At 45.0% G+C, this 15,379-nt stretch overlaps 1 protein-coding gene across 12 annotated transcripts in view; it reads right to left on the bottom strand.

Moving 5' to 3' along the window:
* Positions 1–7,746: 7,746 nt before the first annotated feature.
* Positions 7,747–15,379, bottom strand: part of PALM2AKAP2 (PALM2 and AKAP2 fusion) — a 484,510-nt gene continuing 476,877 nt past the window's right edge. For 11 of the 12 annotated variants that reach the window (XM_058694604.1, XM_058694609.1, XM_058694606.1 and 8 more), the window contains one exon: positions 7,747–11,723. In XM_058694604.1, the coding sequence (XP_058550587.1) occupies positions 11,625–11,723 (99 nt within the window). In that variant the 3' untranslated portion in view covers positions 7,747–11,624. The remainder of the gene's footprint in view (positions 11,724–15,379) is intronic. The other variant, XM_058694608.1, reaches the window with a different exon arrangement.

Below are 15,379 nucleotides of genomic sequence, written 5' to 3' on the forward strand. Positions count from 1 at the left end.
GGATTTTTTAAAAGTTATGTATGCTTACCCAGCAAACCCTGTGGCTCCCTCTTCACATCTCTGAGTACATCCCTCTGTCTCATCCACAGGGCTCTGTCCTGGTGCTCGTCTCTGTTCCCAGCTGCCTTCCTCCTGGGAAAGCTCCTCTGTGGTGCTCCCGCTGCCCTCCCTGCAGGTGACAGACTCCCTGTGGGAGAGGCTCTGTGCCCCTCCTCCACCTTACATGCTGTTCCAGCAAATCACCTGAGTTCTCTTTGGTCGTGTTTATGGAGGCCAGAGAGTTACAGCCTAGAGCCCTCATTATTCCCCTTGTAACGAGGCTTTCTTTACCTTTCCGGGTCACCAGACTGATTGCCAAGGACCAAGTGCACTTAGCAAGCAGATGGCTTAGGTGACATTAAGAACAGACTATGAAGGTGCATCGAAAAGATAATGTGTGTTAATTGCACATTAATTACCTTAAATGCTCTGCTGCTGACAGGGCTCACAGGATTCAAACGTGCTACGCTCAGCCTTGTCACAGGCAATGGGTGTAATTCAGGAGAGAGAGACTTATCAGGAGGGGTCTGGCACTCTCGGGAACAGTCTTCTTTGTCCTCCCATTGCTGAGTCACACAGGTCCCACATACTCAGTGGTGTACATGCAAAGACCCTGAGCAGTAGGAACCCAAAATCTCCCTGTGGTGGGAGTCTCTTGTAGGGAGCTGGCCCTCCAGGCATATTGAAGCTACGCGGCCAGCCTTCAATGGTCAAAACCCCACAGGCTCCACCAAAACCAGATGCGTATCATTATCACCACTAAGCTTTGCTGGCAGATTGATACAACCCTCCCTCAAACAACTCATGAACCCGTGGTTATAGAACATCATTTATCTTTCATGAATACATTCTATAGCGTTAGCAAAGTGTCACTGCCATGCTCCAGCAGCTCTGGAGGCAAGCGGGAGGTCGTTTCTGACCAGCTGACGTTAACTCGGACCGAAAAACATGGCAAACGTATTCAGCAGCCACCAGCATCTTCTCAGGGTCAATCTGCATGGCTTGCAACTCAGAGAAGGTAGCTCAAGTGCAAACAGCTGCATGACCCAGACACGTTCCATAAAGTCCTGCTCCACCGCACTGGGTGAAACACAGGTGGCATGACTGAGGGGCAGCCGAGCACAGTCAGCTTATTTTTATCGGTGATTGTCCCTGAGGCTCCCCAGCCCAGGCGAAACTTTCGCACGAGTCCCCATTAAGCATGCCAACACTGCTTCCGGGATACATGGGATTTGTGGGACATGGGTGTTTGAGTGGTATCTGTGATGCACAAGGAGGCATGCGGTATCCTTTGTGATAAAAGGCATGGGATATCCTGATGAGTGCAGAGGACTTTCTAGCTCTGTGTTCCTGTCACCTGTCCTTGTAACTATTTCTCTTCCCATAGGTTGTGCCGTTATAACCCCGGGAAAGGATACACTTGATGGGGACTATGTACCAAGAGAGGATGTGCAACTTAGATCACGTTTTTAACAGCTTATTCCTTCAGGCTTCCTTTGGATTGCTCCCTTGCCAGCTTCTGTGGTAGCAATAGAAATTCTAGAAATAGTTTTCTAATCTCTAAAAGCCAGTCTAGCTCTGGAAAACAGTGGGGAGGTTCCTCAAAAAATTAAAAACAGTATCTACCCTATGACCCAGCAATAGCACTGCTAGGAATTTACCCAAGGGATACAGGAGTGCTGATGCATGGGGGCACTTGTACCCCAATGTTTATAGCAGCACTCTCAACAACAGCCAAATTATGGAAAGAGCCTAAATGTCCATCAGCTGATGAATGGATAAAGAAATTGTGCTTTATATACACAATGGAACATTACTTGGCAATGAGAAAGAATGAAATATGACCTTTTGTAGCAATGTGGATGGAACTGGAGAGTGTTATGCTAAGTGAAATAAGTCATACAGAGAAAGACAGATACCATATGTTTCCACTAAACTTAACAGAAGACCATGGGGGGAGGAAAAGTTGGAGGGAGGTAAACCATAAGAGACTCTTAACTGAGAATAAACAGAGCTGATGGGGGGAGGGGGAGAGGGGAAAGTGGGTGCTGGGCATTAAGGAGGGTACCTGTTGGGATGAGCACTGGGTGTTGTATGGAAACCAATTTGACCATAAATTTCATATTTAAATAAATAAATAAATAAAATAAAAGCCAGTCTACTGTCTTAATCAAATGCAGGGAAGCCACGGCCACTGAGGGTCCAGGGAATGGGCACACCCATGTTTTCGGTAAATGGTTTCACTGCATCTTACCATTTCCTAAAGCCGAACCATACCCTTGACAACAGGTCCCAGAGGGGATGGAGGACAAAGACGCTAACTTAAATCTGCCCTCAGAGCTTGAATGCTCCCCTTGGACTGTAATGTGAGACAGAAATAAAATGTCTTCCTTCAGACACTGAATTAATTATTGGGTCTCTTTGTTGGCAGTCTAGCTTTACCCTACTCAGTACAGAAGTGGACATCTAGAGCTGGAGTGATTCTGTAAAATGTGTGTGTGTGTGTGTGTGTGTGTGTGTACATGGGAACAGTAGGAGCCGACGAAAATGTGCCTGGGCTAGAGAGCCGGAGATAATTTCTAGGGCCACCAAGACATTTGCATGACTCAGTAGCATTTGTGATAATGTAGAGGGCAGACCACATGCCCAGCTGGAAGGAACCAGAATTTTAGCATGTGTTGGCTCTTAGTGACATTGGCAGCTTTTAAGGGACTGTCGATGCCCCACCCACAACCCCACTTCGATGTACACACCCAGTTTCCAGCTTTCAGCAGCTGTCCTGTTCTGAAGGCATGTTCTCCCGGGCTGAGAGAAAGCAGAACTGGCCCAGGACCAAGATGGAAGTTTTGCTATTGAGTCAAGTCGATGAGAAGTTGGGGAGGTAAGCTGCCAGGATTTTCATCCTCCTTCCACCCCGGCTCATGTCATGGGCACACCAACTTCTTCAAACTCCCCGAGTGGGAGTTTCCTCCTTTGTAAAATGAAGATACTACTAGTACGTAGTTCAAAGGAGTGTTGTAAGAACTGAGTGAAATAAGCTACCTAGAGCGCTCAGCACAGTGCCTGGTACAGAGCTGGCCCTTGGGGAGCAGAGCCATTGCTGGTGGAAGCTCGCAAATAGATGTCTGCTGCCACCTGGTGGCAACGGCCAATTTTCCACTGAAACGTAAGTGTAAGTGAAGGGCCGCATTTGACCTCCATGTAGGATTGCACATGCGGTGGTTTCCACTTTGGTGTTTTCGGTGTGGCTACATCTAAGATCTCAATGGAGGCCTGTCTTGTGTTAAGAGTGGGAAATGGCCAGGGCCCCCCGGAGAGGCTCTTGGCTGGGAAAGCCGCTTTCACCTTGGAGAGCACTGCCACCTAGTGGCCATACTTCATACTTGCCGTCAAGGGGGAACACTGACCACAGGGAGAAACTCCACCCTTCCGATGATCCATGGTGGTGATCACGCAGCCCTCTTGTTCATCTAAGGGAGTTCTTTCCTAAATGTCCCCTTGCAAGTTCCTAGCATCTTTCGATCCTCCGTTGATGAATTCTGGGACATTTATGGCTTCTACGAAACATCTTTTCACTTGGATCTCTTTCTCTCTCTTGCCCAGAAGAATATGGGTCCTATGCCACGAGGAATAATTAAAAGCATGCTAAGACAGTGCAGGTTATCACAGGATGGCCCTATTTAACAGGCAGCTGTGGAAACATTGCCTGACTTTGAAGCAGCTCTGTCCCCACATTCCCAATGCTAACAGCCCCTCCAATTCCAGTTGAAACCATCTGAACGAGCCTCATTTTCATTTGTCCTCATATGCACAGAGGTGGACACATAGTAGGCACTCAGTAAGCATTTGCTGACTGAATGCAGGGCTTTCAAGGAAGTAAACTCTGAGCACATCCGTACCAACCATTTATATTCATTCCCCACAGCAATTCCAGAAGTCAGAAATCCAATCTAGAGTAAGTAAATGGTCAAAGGTTCCACTGAAGAAGTGGTGAGCCTCAAATCTGAGGTCCCTGTCTGATCCCAAAGGTTTGTCAGAGGGACACTGACAGTGACAATGGAAATACCCATACGAGCAGGGACATCGTCTGCACGACGGGCTCTTTGGGTTCACATACGTGGTCTTCCCGGCATTCCTTCCTCTCCTCTCCTCCACCACAGACCCCAGCAACAGGAGTGTGCACATGACCTAGGCTGGCTGTTTTTGCCACCTGGGACTCATCACGATCATCACACGAGATGGTCAGAATCCCGAGTCCCTGATTGCTACCTGCTGGGACTGGTTCAGAAGAGCCACTTCAGGCCAGTGAAAGCTCTGTTAGTGAGAGCTCTAGCTCCAGACCTCTAGGACAGCCTGCGTTTTCTAATCACAGTAGTTTTTTTTTCCCGCCAATTGTGAAATTTCAGGGATCCTGGGAACCAGTTGTTAAACTGTTGGCATCTTGAAGTCAGCCATTGCAGGAATATTTATACCACAGAAGTCTGCAAACGCTTACGAAGAAAACGGAAAGAATGACCTTGGCTTCATCTCCCAGAAATAGTCCGGTGACATTTTTGGTCTTTGTCCGTTTGGGCTTTTTTCTCAGTGTGCAGCTATTAGAGGCTAGAACATGCCTCCCTTGTAGCTTTTTCATTCTTCAGTTTACCCAAGTGTTAACCACTGGGCCTGCTGTCAGCTGGAGGGGTGGAGGGAGCAGAGCTGTGAGTATCAGAGAAGGAGTAACAAAGCCCCTTTGCAGAGTCCCTCCCTCAGTCACCAACACTGCCCTCTGTCTCCTGGGACCGTGAGAGGGTCCAGTTCAGCTCCTCAAGGCCTTTTATTCATTTCATTTTGATGTTGCCCCAAGAACTTTCTGTAGAGGGTCAGATTGTGAGGCAAACACATTTCTCCACTAGACGAGCGATTCTCAACCTTGGCTGCATGTTAGCTTCTCAACCTTGGCAGCTACTAAAACATGCCCACGTTCATAGCCATGTCCAATTAAGATGAAATCAATCAGAAGATCTTGGGGTGAAGCCCAAGGGCCAGTCTCTCTAAAAAACACCTGATGATCCTATGTGCGGTGCAGCCAGGGTTAGGGGCCACAGAACTGGACAGTGAGGCACAAGCCTGGTGCATATGAGTCTCTCCTGAGATGCTTTTAATTTGTATTAATGTCTGGGCTCCAGCCATTAATGAATCCAAACTTTAAAGCTTTTTCCGGGTGATTCAGATGGAGTCCGAATTGAGAAGTGCTGCTCTAGACCAAATGAGAATGGCCTTTTATTTTGCATCTTATCTCAAACCGTGCAACCATGTTAGTAAAACAAAACGAAACAAAGCAAAACAACACGTATGGAGTCCTGATGTTGCTATCACCCCAGACAATAAAAACTTCTCCCAAAGATCAAACGAATCCCTTGATCTTACCCTGGAATCAAAGTCTGGATAGATAGATAGATAGATAGATAGATGATAGATATTATCTTCTCTTTACATTTTCTTCTTAATTTGCTCAGCCTTTTTGCTGGGGGTGGGGAGGTTGTCTTTTCTCGACAGTCTGAATGGAATCAAAGCTCTGCCTCACCAAGACCCACAAAGCATTGAGTTGATATGCTGGACAAATGCACAAAAGCCCCCGACAAATATTCAAAACAACCCAGAACGATGTGTGACTGTATCTGCAGCTTATAAATCATGCATCAATTCCCCCATTTGCAAATGGAAGTGGTATGCCCAGACCTCGTTCATTACTTACTCCAGATCAGTGATTCTCAAAGTGAGGTTCCTGGACCATCACCACCAGCAGCATCTCCAGGGAACTGGTTAGAAAATTCTTGGGCTGCATACCCTAGACGTACTGAATCAGAAAGCTGAATCTGTGTTTAATGAGCCCTCCAGGTGACACAGACTATTTCTGGGGCAGAAGAGCCAGTGCTCCCTGGAGGCACATCAGTGTAAACAGCTGAAGACCCCTGCAGAGACAGAATGTGGCCTCAGTGGGTGGGCAGAGAAAAACCAAGCAAAGGAGAGGTTTGTGACTTTACCTTGCCAGGTGCCAGCACGTCCATTCCAATTGTTCGGAGCCTACTACCTGTGAACCGAGAACAAAGCATCTGGATAATTCTCCCGTCAAGGTTGACTGACACTGAGATGACTAGGTCATGGCAGAATTAAAACAAAAAAAAATTTTTTTATTGTGCAAACATTCTTCTTTCTCGGAAAGAAAACATCTGAATGCTTGGGCGACATTTAGAAATTGCCAGCGTGGGGGCGCCTGGGTGGCTCAGGTGGTTGAACACCCGACTCTTGATTTCAGCTCAGGTCATGATCCCAGGGTTGTGGGATCGAGCCCTGCGTCAGGCTCCACCCTGAGCATGGAGCCTCTTAGGAGCCCCTCTCCTCTGCTCATGTTCTTTCTCTAAAATAAAAAAATAGAAAACTTAAACAAAAAAAAAAAAGAAATTGCTGGTATGCCCTCTGCAGGTATTTCCTGAGGCCCCGTTCTTTGCCTTGGTATCATCTTTAAAGCCTTTGAAAGTCTCCCTTTCGATTCCCCACTTGTTTTCTGTGCTCCCAGCAGCCCCATTCTGAATTTTGTGTGGGTTCTGTGCAGGGAGATACATAGTCACCACACTCTTATGGCATAGGAATCCCATAATTAAAATGAGCAATGCTCCAAAGTGACTTCATGGCCTCATGTGTCCCACAACGGTTGTCTGACACCAATATATACAGGGAGGGATGAACCCGGAGTAGTGACCATAGGTCTAGGTCACAGCAAAAAGCCTGCATATCCGCCCTTTACCCATTAGTAGTAATGCCTCGCATTAGTTTTGCCCTAAGAGCTTCCTCCGTGAGAATCCCTGAAGATCCCTTCCACCCTGACATACCAGACTCTGCAACCCATTCCGAGTACCCAGCCCTGTGCACGTGACTTCCCTGGCGTGGCCCAGCACCCCCAGATGATAGTAGTGATGGGTGCAAAAATGACCAGGACGCAGAATCCCTAGCTGATCACAAGGCGCTGCCCCAGAATGTTGGAAGGAGTCCCGTAGATGGGAGAGATGGAGGAAGAGACCCCAAGGAGAGTGGCGGTGGTGGGGAGGAACCGGAGACAGAAGGTCTGCGCTACAGGTAAGTGTGAGGGGCCAGAGGGTGAACGGGGCAGCTGGACCCTGAAGTGGCCGTGAGGGAGTAGATAGGAGGGCACGAGGAAATTTGGGGAAGAAGCTTCCTGATTAATCTGTAGTCTTCATATGCTCTTTAAAGTCTGAAATTCTCCATTCTTCAGAGGAGAGCTGAATACAGGTGCTGAGAATGTGATAATAAGAATTAGAACCCAGGAGCCACATGCAAAGCTTGAGTTTTAACCATTTGTCCTACTGTTTGCCCAGCCATCTCTGACCTTGGAGTACACCTACCTCATCCAGAGGTACCCGAATCTTTTCCGGGGTCCCATCAGAGGTTTCTAGGCTCTAGCCAGGGCAGTTGGAGACAGCATGGCAAAAAGGGGCATTGGGACAGCCTGTCACAGGCTGGGGACCACTGCCCCACCAGCTGGTTTAGCCTTTGTGGTTCAAGTATGCGAGAGGCAGATGTCGACACACAGAAGTCAAGGCCAAGGGCGCCTGCGTGTCACCGTTTGGCGGGTCCGTCTTCTGACCTCTCTCCACCCCCAGTCAAACAAGTAGCCATGGTTTATAAAAAAACACAGCACACACCGGGTTTTAATGAGAAAATAATTGTATACTTGCATCGAATGCCTCACAATCACTATAAAACTGAAGCAGGATAATAACATTTAAGTGGTTAACATACACAGGAGAGCCAGATACAGAGTATAATTTTCAAACACAGTATTGCTGCTGTTTCCCCCCCCACCCCTCCTCCAAAAAAAAAAAAAAAGTCATTTGGGTAAAGGGCAACACAAAATCAAAGCTGGCAGTTCACTCACTGAATGCTTAAAATTCAGGAAATTGGTTCTGTCACTAAAACTGGATATATTCACCATCTCTAAACACTTAGGCTATTTTTTTTTCAATACATAGTTTAATTACATCCATTCTTGAGTTGGAAAAATGTTTGTCTTCAGAGACAAGAGTCAACACTGTCTTAGTGTTTCTTGTTACACCTTATATGTGTGTGTTGTGTTGTGTTGTGTATGTACGTGGACACTGATCTATATACTGCTTATACGTCATTGTCTAAGGTGGGCAGCATGCAGAGGTGTAAAGAGGCAAGGAAATTGCATTGTGTCACCCGAGTAGACTACAGCCCAGCCTCCTACCACTGACAGACCCTGTTTCCATAATTTCTGGATGAGAGAGCCAAGGCATGTCAGTAGTTAATCAGCTCCCGAGGAAAGTGAACATCTATAAACACTGTGGAAGGGAACGCTTTCAGGAAAGCTTTTAACATCTACAGAATCTAAACATTTGTTATAGTTGAGATTAACAAGCTTGCGTGCTATTTAGGGGCAGGGACGAGCATCAGAGGCCAATTTCCTTGACAGGCCTCTTCCTCTTGATGGATTAGGCAGTAATGACTCTCCTCCAGGGGTCTGTTGCATGTTCAGAAGGTTAAAGGGGTTCCTTTGGGATCCCAGGACCTAGCACGGTGCTGTGTACAAGGCCCGATGTTTTCTGAACGAGGAAAAAACTCAAGAGCACAGAGAAAACCTGGCTCTTCCAAGGGAACTGCAATTTACATTTTAATAGGATTCTAAGTGAGTGGACCAAGGAAATCGACAGCAGTCCTCAGAAGGCAGCAGAGGGAACAAGCGAATGTTGCAGATGTAGGGGCCACAGTTAAGCAGCGCCGTGACTGTGGGAGGCTCACGGAAACTCTGCATTTGTTGCCTTATCTACACGTGGAGCGAGGACCCAAGGATCCCTGCTAGAACTCTAGGCAATGCTTCCGGTTCAGTCAACTGTAGTCAAAGGCCAATTTGTCTGCCTCCAAAAGATTCCACGAATTGTGTGGCCTCCTAAGCTTCCCATTCAGCTGCAAATTCTCTTCTCAAATGTAGGTTTAAGATGGGTGGGGACCCGGCTTCCTTCAAAACACAACAATGTCAGGTGGGTCCTGAGGGCTGTTTCCTCTTGGGAAAGACAGTGTTTGTCTATATCAAGTCTGTGTTCTCTACCAGATTCAGAGTTAGTCCAGAAAACACGAAGCATGTTTCTTTTTTTGTGCATCTCATAAAACCATCTGCTCTCCAGCCATCCTAGCTGCCAGTGTGCCCCTGAGCCACAGGAAGCTCTTGTCCCATCTTTTAGTCACATGCCTGCCATGGGAACGCTGAAAATCCTCAGGCAAGGCAGCCTTCCTGGGGGCTCCCGTTTCACCCGCCAGGACTTCTAGTCTAACACAAACCTCATTTTCCTGGGAATGTCTGTCTCCATGCCAGCCTCCCCCACTTGAAAATGAATTCCTTGCAGCAGGGATCTTATTTGTTTTGTGTCCCCAGTGGCTAGCACATTTTGTTGAATATTCCTTCACGATATTCAGGAGAATACACCACTTAAAGATGGTGCCAGCCACCGATCTCTAGAATTTGGCTTCAAATTGCAGGTTCCTTTGGCAGTTTTAAAGGATCCTTGTAAGTTATCAGATGGTTGCATTTCTACTTTATGCCTACCGCTTGCCTGTGAATAAACTTTCCCCCTAAAGTCAACACTACACTATTAAAAGAAGCAAAGGTAATGTGCCTAACATCTATGTACACACTGTTGTGGAGTTGTTATTTGTCAGAATAACATATTAGAGCTTGTGACGTAACAGTATAAAAACAAAAAGGAATTTTAGTGAGGTCTGGCTTCATTATTGCTCTTTTAAAAACCATAGTTTTAAAACAAATAGAAAAAAGAAAGGCTGGTCAGTGTTTTTTCTCATGGCCAGAATTAAAAACTTTTCTCATCCAGAAATTCAGGGCACCCAATTATTGAATACCCATATCATATTGCTTTAAATGACAGTAAGCTAAAGCTGGCATCCTTTACAGTATACTAAGCTATGAATACAAAGCATGAGAATAAATACGGTACTTCTCTAAATGTCAAATTACAAAACTGCTCAAAACTTTGCAATTGTGACTCATGCAAATACCATGTTAGGTCGATTTAATATTACAAATACTGCATCAGGTCGGTGCCTCTATATCCCTTTTCATAAAAAAGAAATTCTCACTCACTCCTGACGCTGGCAAACAGCTTTGGAGGAAATAACTGTACACCCTTGTCCCATGAGCATTCTGGAATTTTAATCCTTGCACACACACTTTACCCAAACACACAAAGGGACGTGCATGAGCACGCACGGGCACGCACACACGCGCGCACACAAACACGCACACACACGCACGCACACACACACACACCATCTTTAGGATTTGTAGCTGATTCCAAGCCTGCACTTAGATTTCTATTCTATATTTTTCTCTTCATCATTCTGAAAAACGCTGGTTGCTCAGCAAAAATAATATCTGTTACTTCCTTAATTTCCCACGTTCTCCCTCCCTGTTTCTCTGTCTACCTTCATGTCCTTTCTTTAATGATTCCTTTCTGATTGATCCAAAATAATCTGTCATTCTTCCTACTAAGGTCCACTTTATAATATAAAATATAGTTATAAACACCTTTTTATTTCCTGTCATCTGCCTCTCGAAGGCAGAGTTTGCCCTTTTTTCAATTATTGCCACTCTAAAAATACCCCCACCATCTTGAGCCAAGCTGTTGGATGTGTACAGATTTTATACATGGATATACTCCCCCCATCCCATCATAAAAATAGTTGTTGCCCACTAAATATAGTTTTCATATGAAGAAACATAATTGTGAAAATGTGTTCTCATAAACGGCAAATTAGTCAATACTACAAGCAGACGAGATCCTAAAGCTAAAATAATCCATTTGGTTTGGCTTTCTCCCTCTTTCTCAAACCCCTCATGTAGAATAGATTGTGTTTGCAACATGAAGAAACATTGTCTTAAGAAGGTGGATTTTATATATTGCGATCATTAATTGCTCCCAATTAAAAACAATTAGATGTAAGAGAAATGGAATCCTAATTGCCTCTCCTGGCAGATACAGAGAAACTTGCATTTCATTTTACGGCTGCTGGAGTAAACGGAGTTATTCCCACACCTCTGATGCTGTGAGCGACGGTAGGGAACCGGTGCAGGGAGTCTCCAACACCCTGTAGATTGCACCGGCGTGGGCTCTGCAGCTCTAAATGGCCCTGTCACCAATGTTTGTCATCACCCAGCGAGGCTGGTCTCAATTCCGCCTGGAGCAACCATGTTGATTTGCTTGTTACTGCTTTGTCCTTTTGGATCAATTGTGGATTGGTCCAAATCCAGGTGATTCTTTTGAGTCTCAAAAAATCCTTTGTCTTTTGACTCCTGGGTGTTTATAGAGTTTGATGGGTAGGCTTCTTTTTACTTTATTTTTAATTGTTGGTCATTGCAGCTTCTGGTCTACATAAGGATTGTGGAGTTTGTTTGCACTTCAATAAATATTCCATTAAAATGCTTCGATGTGTTGATTGCTTGGTTTCTTGGTAACCCAAGCACCAAAGAAGCTTCCTGGGTGGAAGGAAGTTTGTTACTCATCGTCCTCTTCCTCCTGGTTGGCATAGATCCCTGCCTCCCAGCGCAAGGCCAGTGCGCTCTTTCTTCGATTAACCCGTGTGGCCTCAAGGACCTGAAGAGAGAGGGAAAAAAATTAACCAGAGTTCATGGATGTTCACTATGTACACAAATCAACTTCTCCATGTCTTTCCTCCTTCCTTCTCAATAGCATATAACAAAGGGAACGTAAGATGGTCTGATACTGCTGGGAGGTAGGAGAGACATGGTCAGTAAAGCAGGCTGGTTGGTTCCGGATATGCACTCATTTCGAAGCCAGATTTCATTTGCTATTTGACCCATAGTTTTCAATATAGAAAGATTTAATTACCCTGAAATGTTCTGCACCTCTTTTTGAACCACACTTGGCTCTGCACTAAGTGTGTTGATAACACAGATCTCTACATGTCATCCGATCAGTGCTGTCTGACAGACATTACTATCTGTGTTATCAATATGGTAGCCACTAAGCTACATGGCTATGGGGCACAAGGAATAAGGCTAGTGTGGCTGAGAAACTAAACATTTAAGTTTAATTAATTTTAATTTTAATATCCTCAGGGACCCTGTGACTACCGTATTGGACAGCACAGCTATAGGCCGTCTTGGTCTCTTTGTGAACAAGTAAACTGGAAAATAATTCCAAACAACTGGACCAGTGTGGATTCAATCTCTCAAGCTCTGTGGACTTACATAAGCTATGATCACATTTATATCATAAAAGTCTGCTTTGGTATAACCAAACTGCCAAGAGAAACTAAGTGGAAAGAAAAATAGTTTCCCAGGCCAATAAAAAGCAATCCGAGCATGCCAACGCAATGTCAGGGCCACAGATGCTAATAAATAAAATGCGAGGTGACAACATCAAGGACAGATAGGCTCACCACCATCAGGGTAAGGCCTCCCTCCCTTCAGTTCGCTAGAATAGTCTGTGGACTCCCGAGGGAAAACTTCAGCCAGGCTGCTCCAGCTTTAGTCTGATCAAGATGGATGACATTCGGGTTGCCAACATATGAGAAATGGCTCAGTTTCATGGCACTGCACCACAAGGGAGCCCATGCACGCCAACCAATTAAATTACTGTGGCATTCGCTTAGGACATGCAGTTTCTGATATTAAAGAAAAGTCTAGCAGAGCCAACACTGGTTGATGATCCAAAATGCAATGAAGCCTTTGCTTATTCTAAGAATAATCATTTTGGCAAGGGACAGAGTTGCTGGCAAGTCTAGAGAAGCAAGGAGATGCAGGTGACAGGCAGTGGTGGGAACCGAGGCACAAGCAAATTCTGGGTAGAGTAACGGTCTGGGGGTCCATCTCAACCTGCTTCTTTGCACACCTGACAAATGGATGCACTTCCCAGAGCTTCAGTGTGCTTTCCTCAGGGAAGCTGTCCCCAGTGCCCCCAGCAGGGACAGCTGGACTTAACATGTAGGATGCACTAGCCATGTCTCCTAAATGAATGGTCGTTGTTAAGCACATAAGCCATGTCACAAAGTGTCTTGTGTAAGCATACCATGGTCACTTATTCCATATGTAAGAATAAGAAACCAGTAGGAGGAGCAAATAATGCTTCCAACTCTGGTGTAGGTAAATAGAGGATTCTTCTAGAAGGTCAGTGCGTGGTAACATGGTACTGAGAAACAGCACTGGACTGGAACTGGAAGTCCTTTCTTTCCAGTCCTGTCTGGAACACGTTGGTGTCGTTCATGGCATCTCTTTATCTGCAAGATAGAAACAGCACCTGCCGTCTTTCCCAGGCTTTCTCCGGAGGCAGTGCTGACCCTGGAGTCCAAGCAAGTCTAGATTTAAACCCTAGTGACCTTAGAAAAGTCACTTACCTTGTGCCTCAGTTCTCTGATGTGTGAAATGGGAATTATAAAAACTACAGTTCAGAGTTGGCCTGAGGAATAAGTGGGGCAATGTATGCACAGCACTTAGCGTAGATCCTGGCGCATAGTTTTCAAACAATCATTAGTTCTGTCATTATGCGAAGGGGCTTTGTAAGCTATGAAGTGGTGTTCCAACACATGAGGCATTTTTATAATTTTTATAATTTATAATTTAAATTTTATAAAATTTTATCATTTTATAAGGAACTCGACATTGTGTAAGATGCTCATCTGTTCACTTGGCCGGTTGTAGATACAAACTGAAAAGCTTCCAGAAAAGCTAAAAATCAATCATGGCTCTGAAAAGAATGGTCCCTTGTCTTGTTATTTATGCTCTGTTTTAATTCTCAATCATCTTAAATAAATTCAGTCTCCTTTGTTCTTCAGGAACCCATGTTACAATCTGTCTCTCCATCCATCTTACAGATACTTACTGGCTTCCTACCAAGTGTCAGGTGCAGTGCTTTATGTCGAGGATAGAATGGCCTCTGCCCTCACGGAGCTTAGCCACCAGAAAGCATTATGGGCAGGGAAATCTTTATAATTATGGAAATATTCAGCACAGCTTGGATTTGAATATCTGCTTGCTGCAGCCCAAAGAATTCACTTACGCCAATAACGAAGGCTCTTTTCTTAATTCATTCCCCTAATTTGTACGCTGCTTAACACGATACTGAATTTCTGAGGACATCTAGAGCCTCTCATAATGGCAAAGACAGGAAAATAAACGGGTCGTGATAAAAACAGCCAGCAACCTTGCGGTCAAATTGTCTTCAGGTGCACAAGGTTTCTGATCCAGGACTGGCTCAGGGGCCACTCTACGATGGCCTTTTGAAGGTTCAAAGGCCAAGCCTTTTAGGGTTAGGCCATAGCTCATCTAAATGAGCATTTGTTCCATAATTAATTCAGAGTACAGTACTGCAGTGTGTGTGTGTGTGTGTGTGTGTGTGTGTGTGTGTGTGTGTGTGTGTGTTTCTCTAGAGCAAATCTAGAGCTCTGACACTTGAGTTATTGCATATGAACTTTATTTCCTAAAGCCCATTCCTTTCTTTTCTGGGCAGAAAAAAAAAAGCACTTGCCTCAGGGCTCTAGTAACACATCACATGTCCTTGTGCACCACTTACTGTTATGATCTTGACTGTCCTACGGGATTCACACTATTACTATTATTACTATTGTTAATCGCACTTCACATAGGAAGAAACTGAAGCAAAGGGAGGTTAAGTTGACCAGTGTTAAGGTGGAGGAGAAGCTCAGATGGGCACCCAGAATCCTGGGTGTGGAGCTGATGCCCTAGGCCACCACGCTGCCCCGCGGCTCAGTGCCTATGCGCGTAGTAGGTCCTCAGTAGATGTTAACTGAGTGAATGAGTGAGTGACTCTCCCTACAGTTCTGTAGACTTGAAATAATTCTTTTAAAAACAGTAAAATAGTTTGTTGGAAGAAGCAACAGAAAGAGCAATTATACTCTGTAGGAATGGAGAGGGGAAAACAAAACAAGTTTAAAAATAATAATAGAAAAACCTGATTTAAGGCTTCATTGATTTTGCAAATTCAGATTTAGACCTGGTGGGAGGGAAAAAAATCAGTTGTCTTTGAACAACCCTCTACTATGAATTTTCCCTCTCTAGTGCTTGCGGGGATTCCAGAAAATTGCTGAACTTTGCCTAGACATCAACAGAGACAATTGTATTTGGGGGGATGTAACAAAAGGCAGAGGGGTTAAGTAATGTCAGTCACCCTATTTACGTTAACATTTTGTCTTCCTAAATTTCTCTTCAGCTGAAGATAGACTGGCACCAGTTTTACCTTCCTTGAATATATTCGATTGGATTTTTGCTATT

Source organism: Neofelis nebulosa, chromosome 12, assembly GCF_028018385.1.
Source record: "Neofelis nebulosa isolate mNeoNeb1 chromosome 12, mNeoNeb1.pri, whole genome shotgun sequence".
Lineage (NCBI taxonomy): Eukaryota > Metazoa > Chordata > Mammalia > Carnivora > Felidae > Neofelis > Neofelis nebulosa.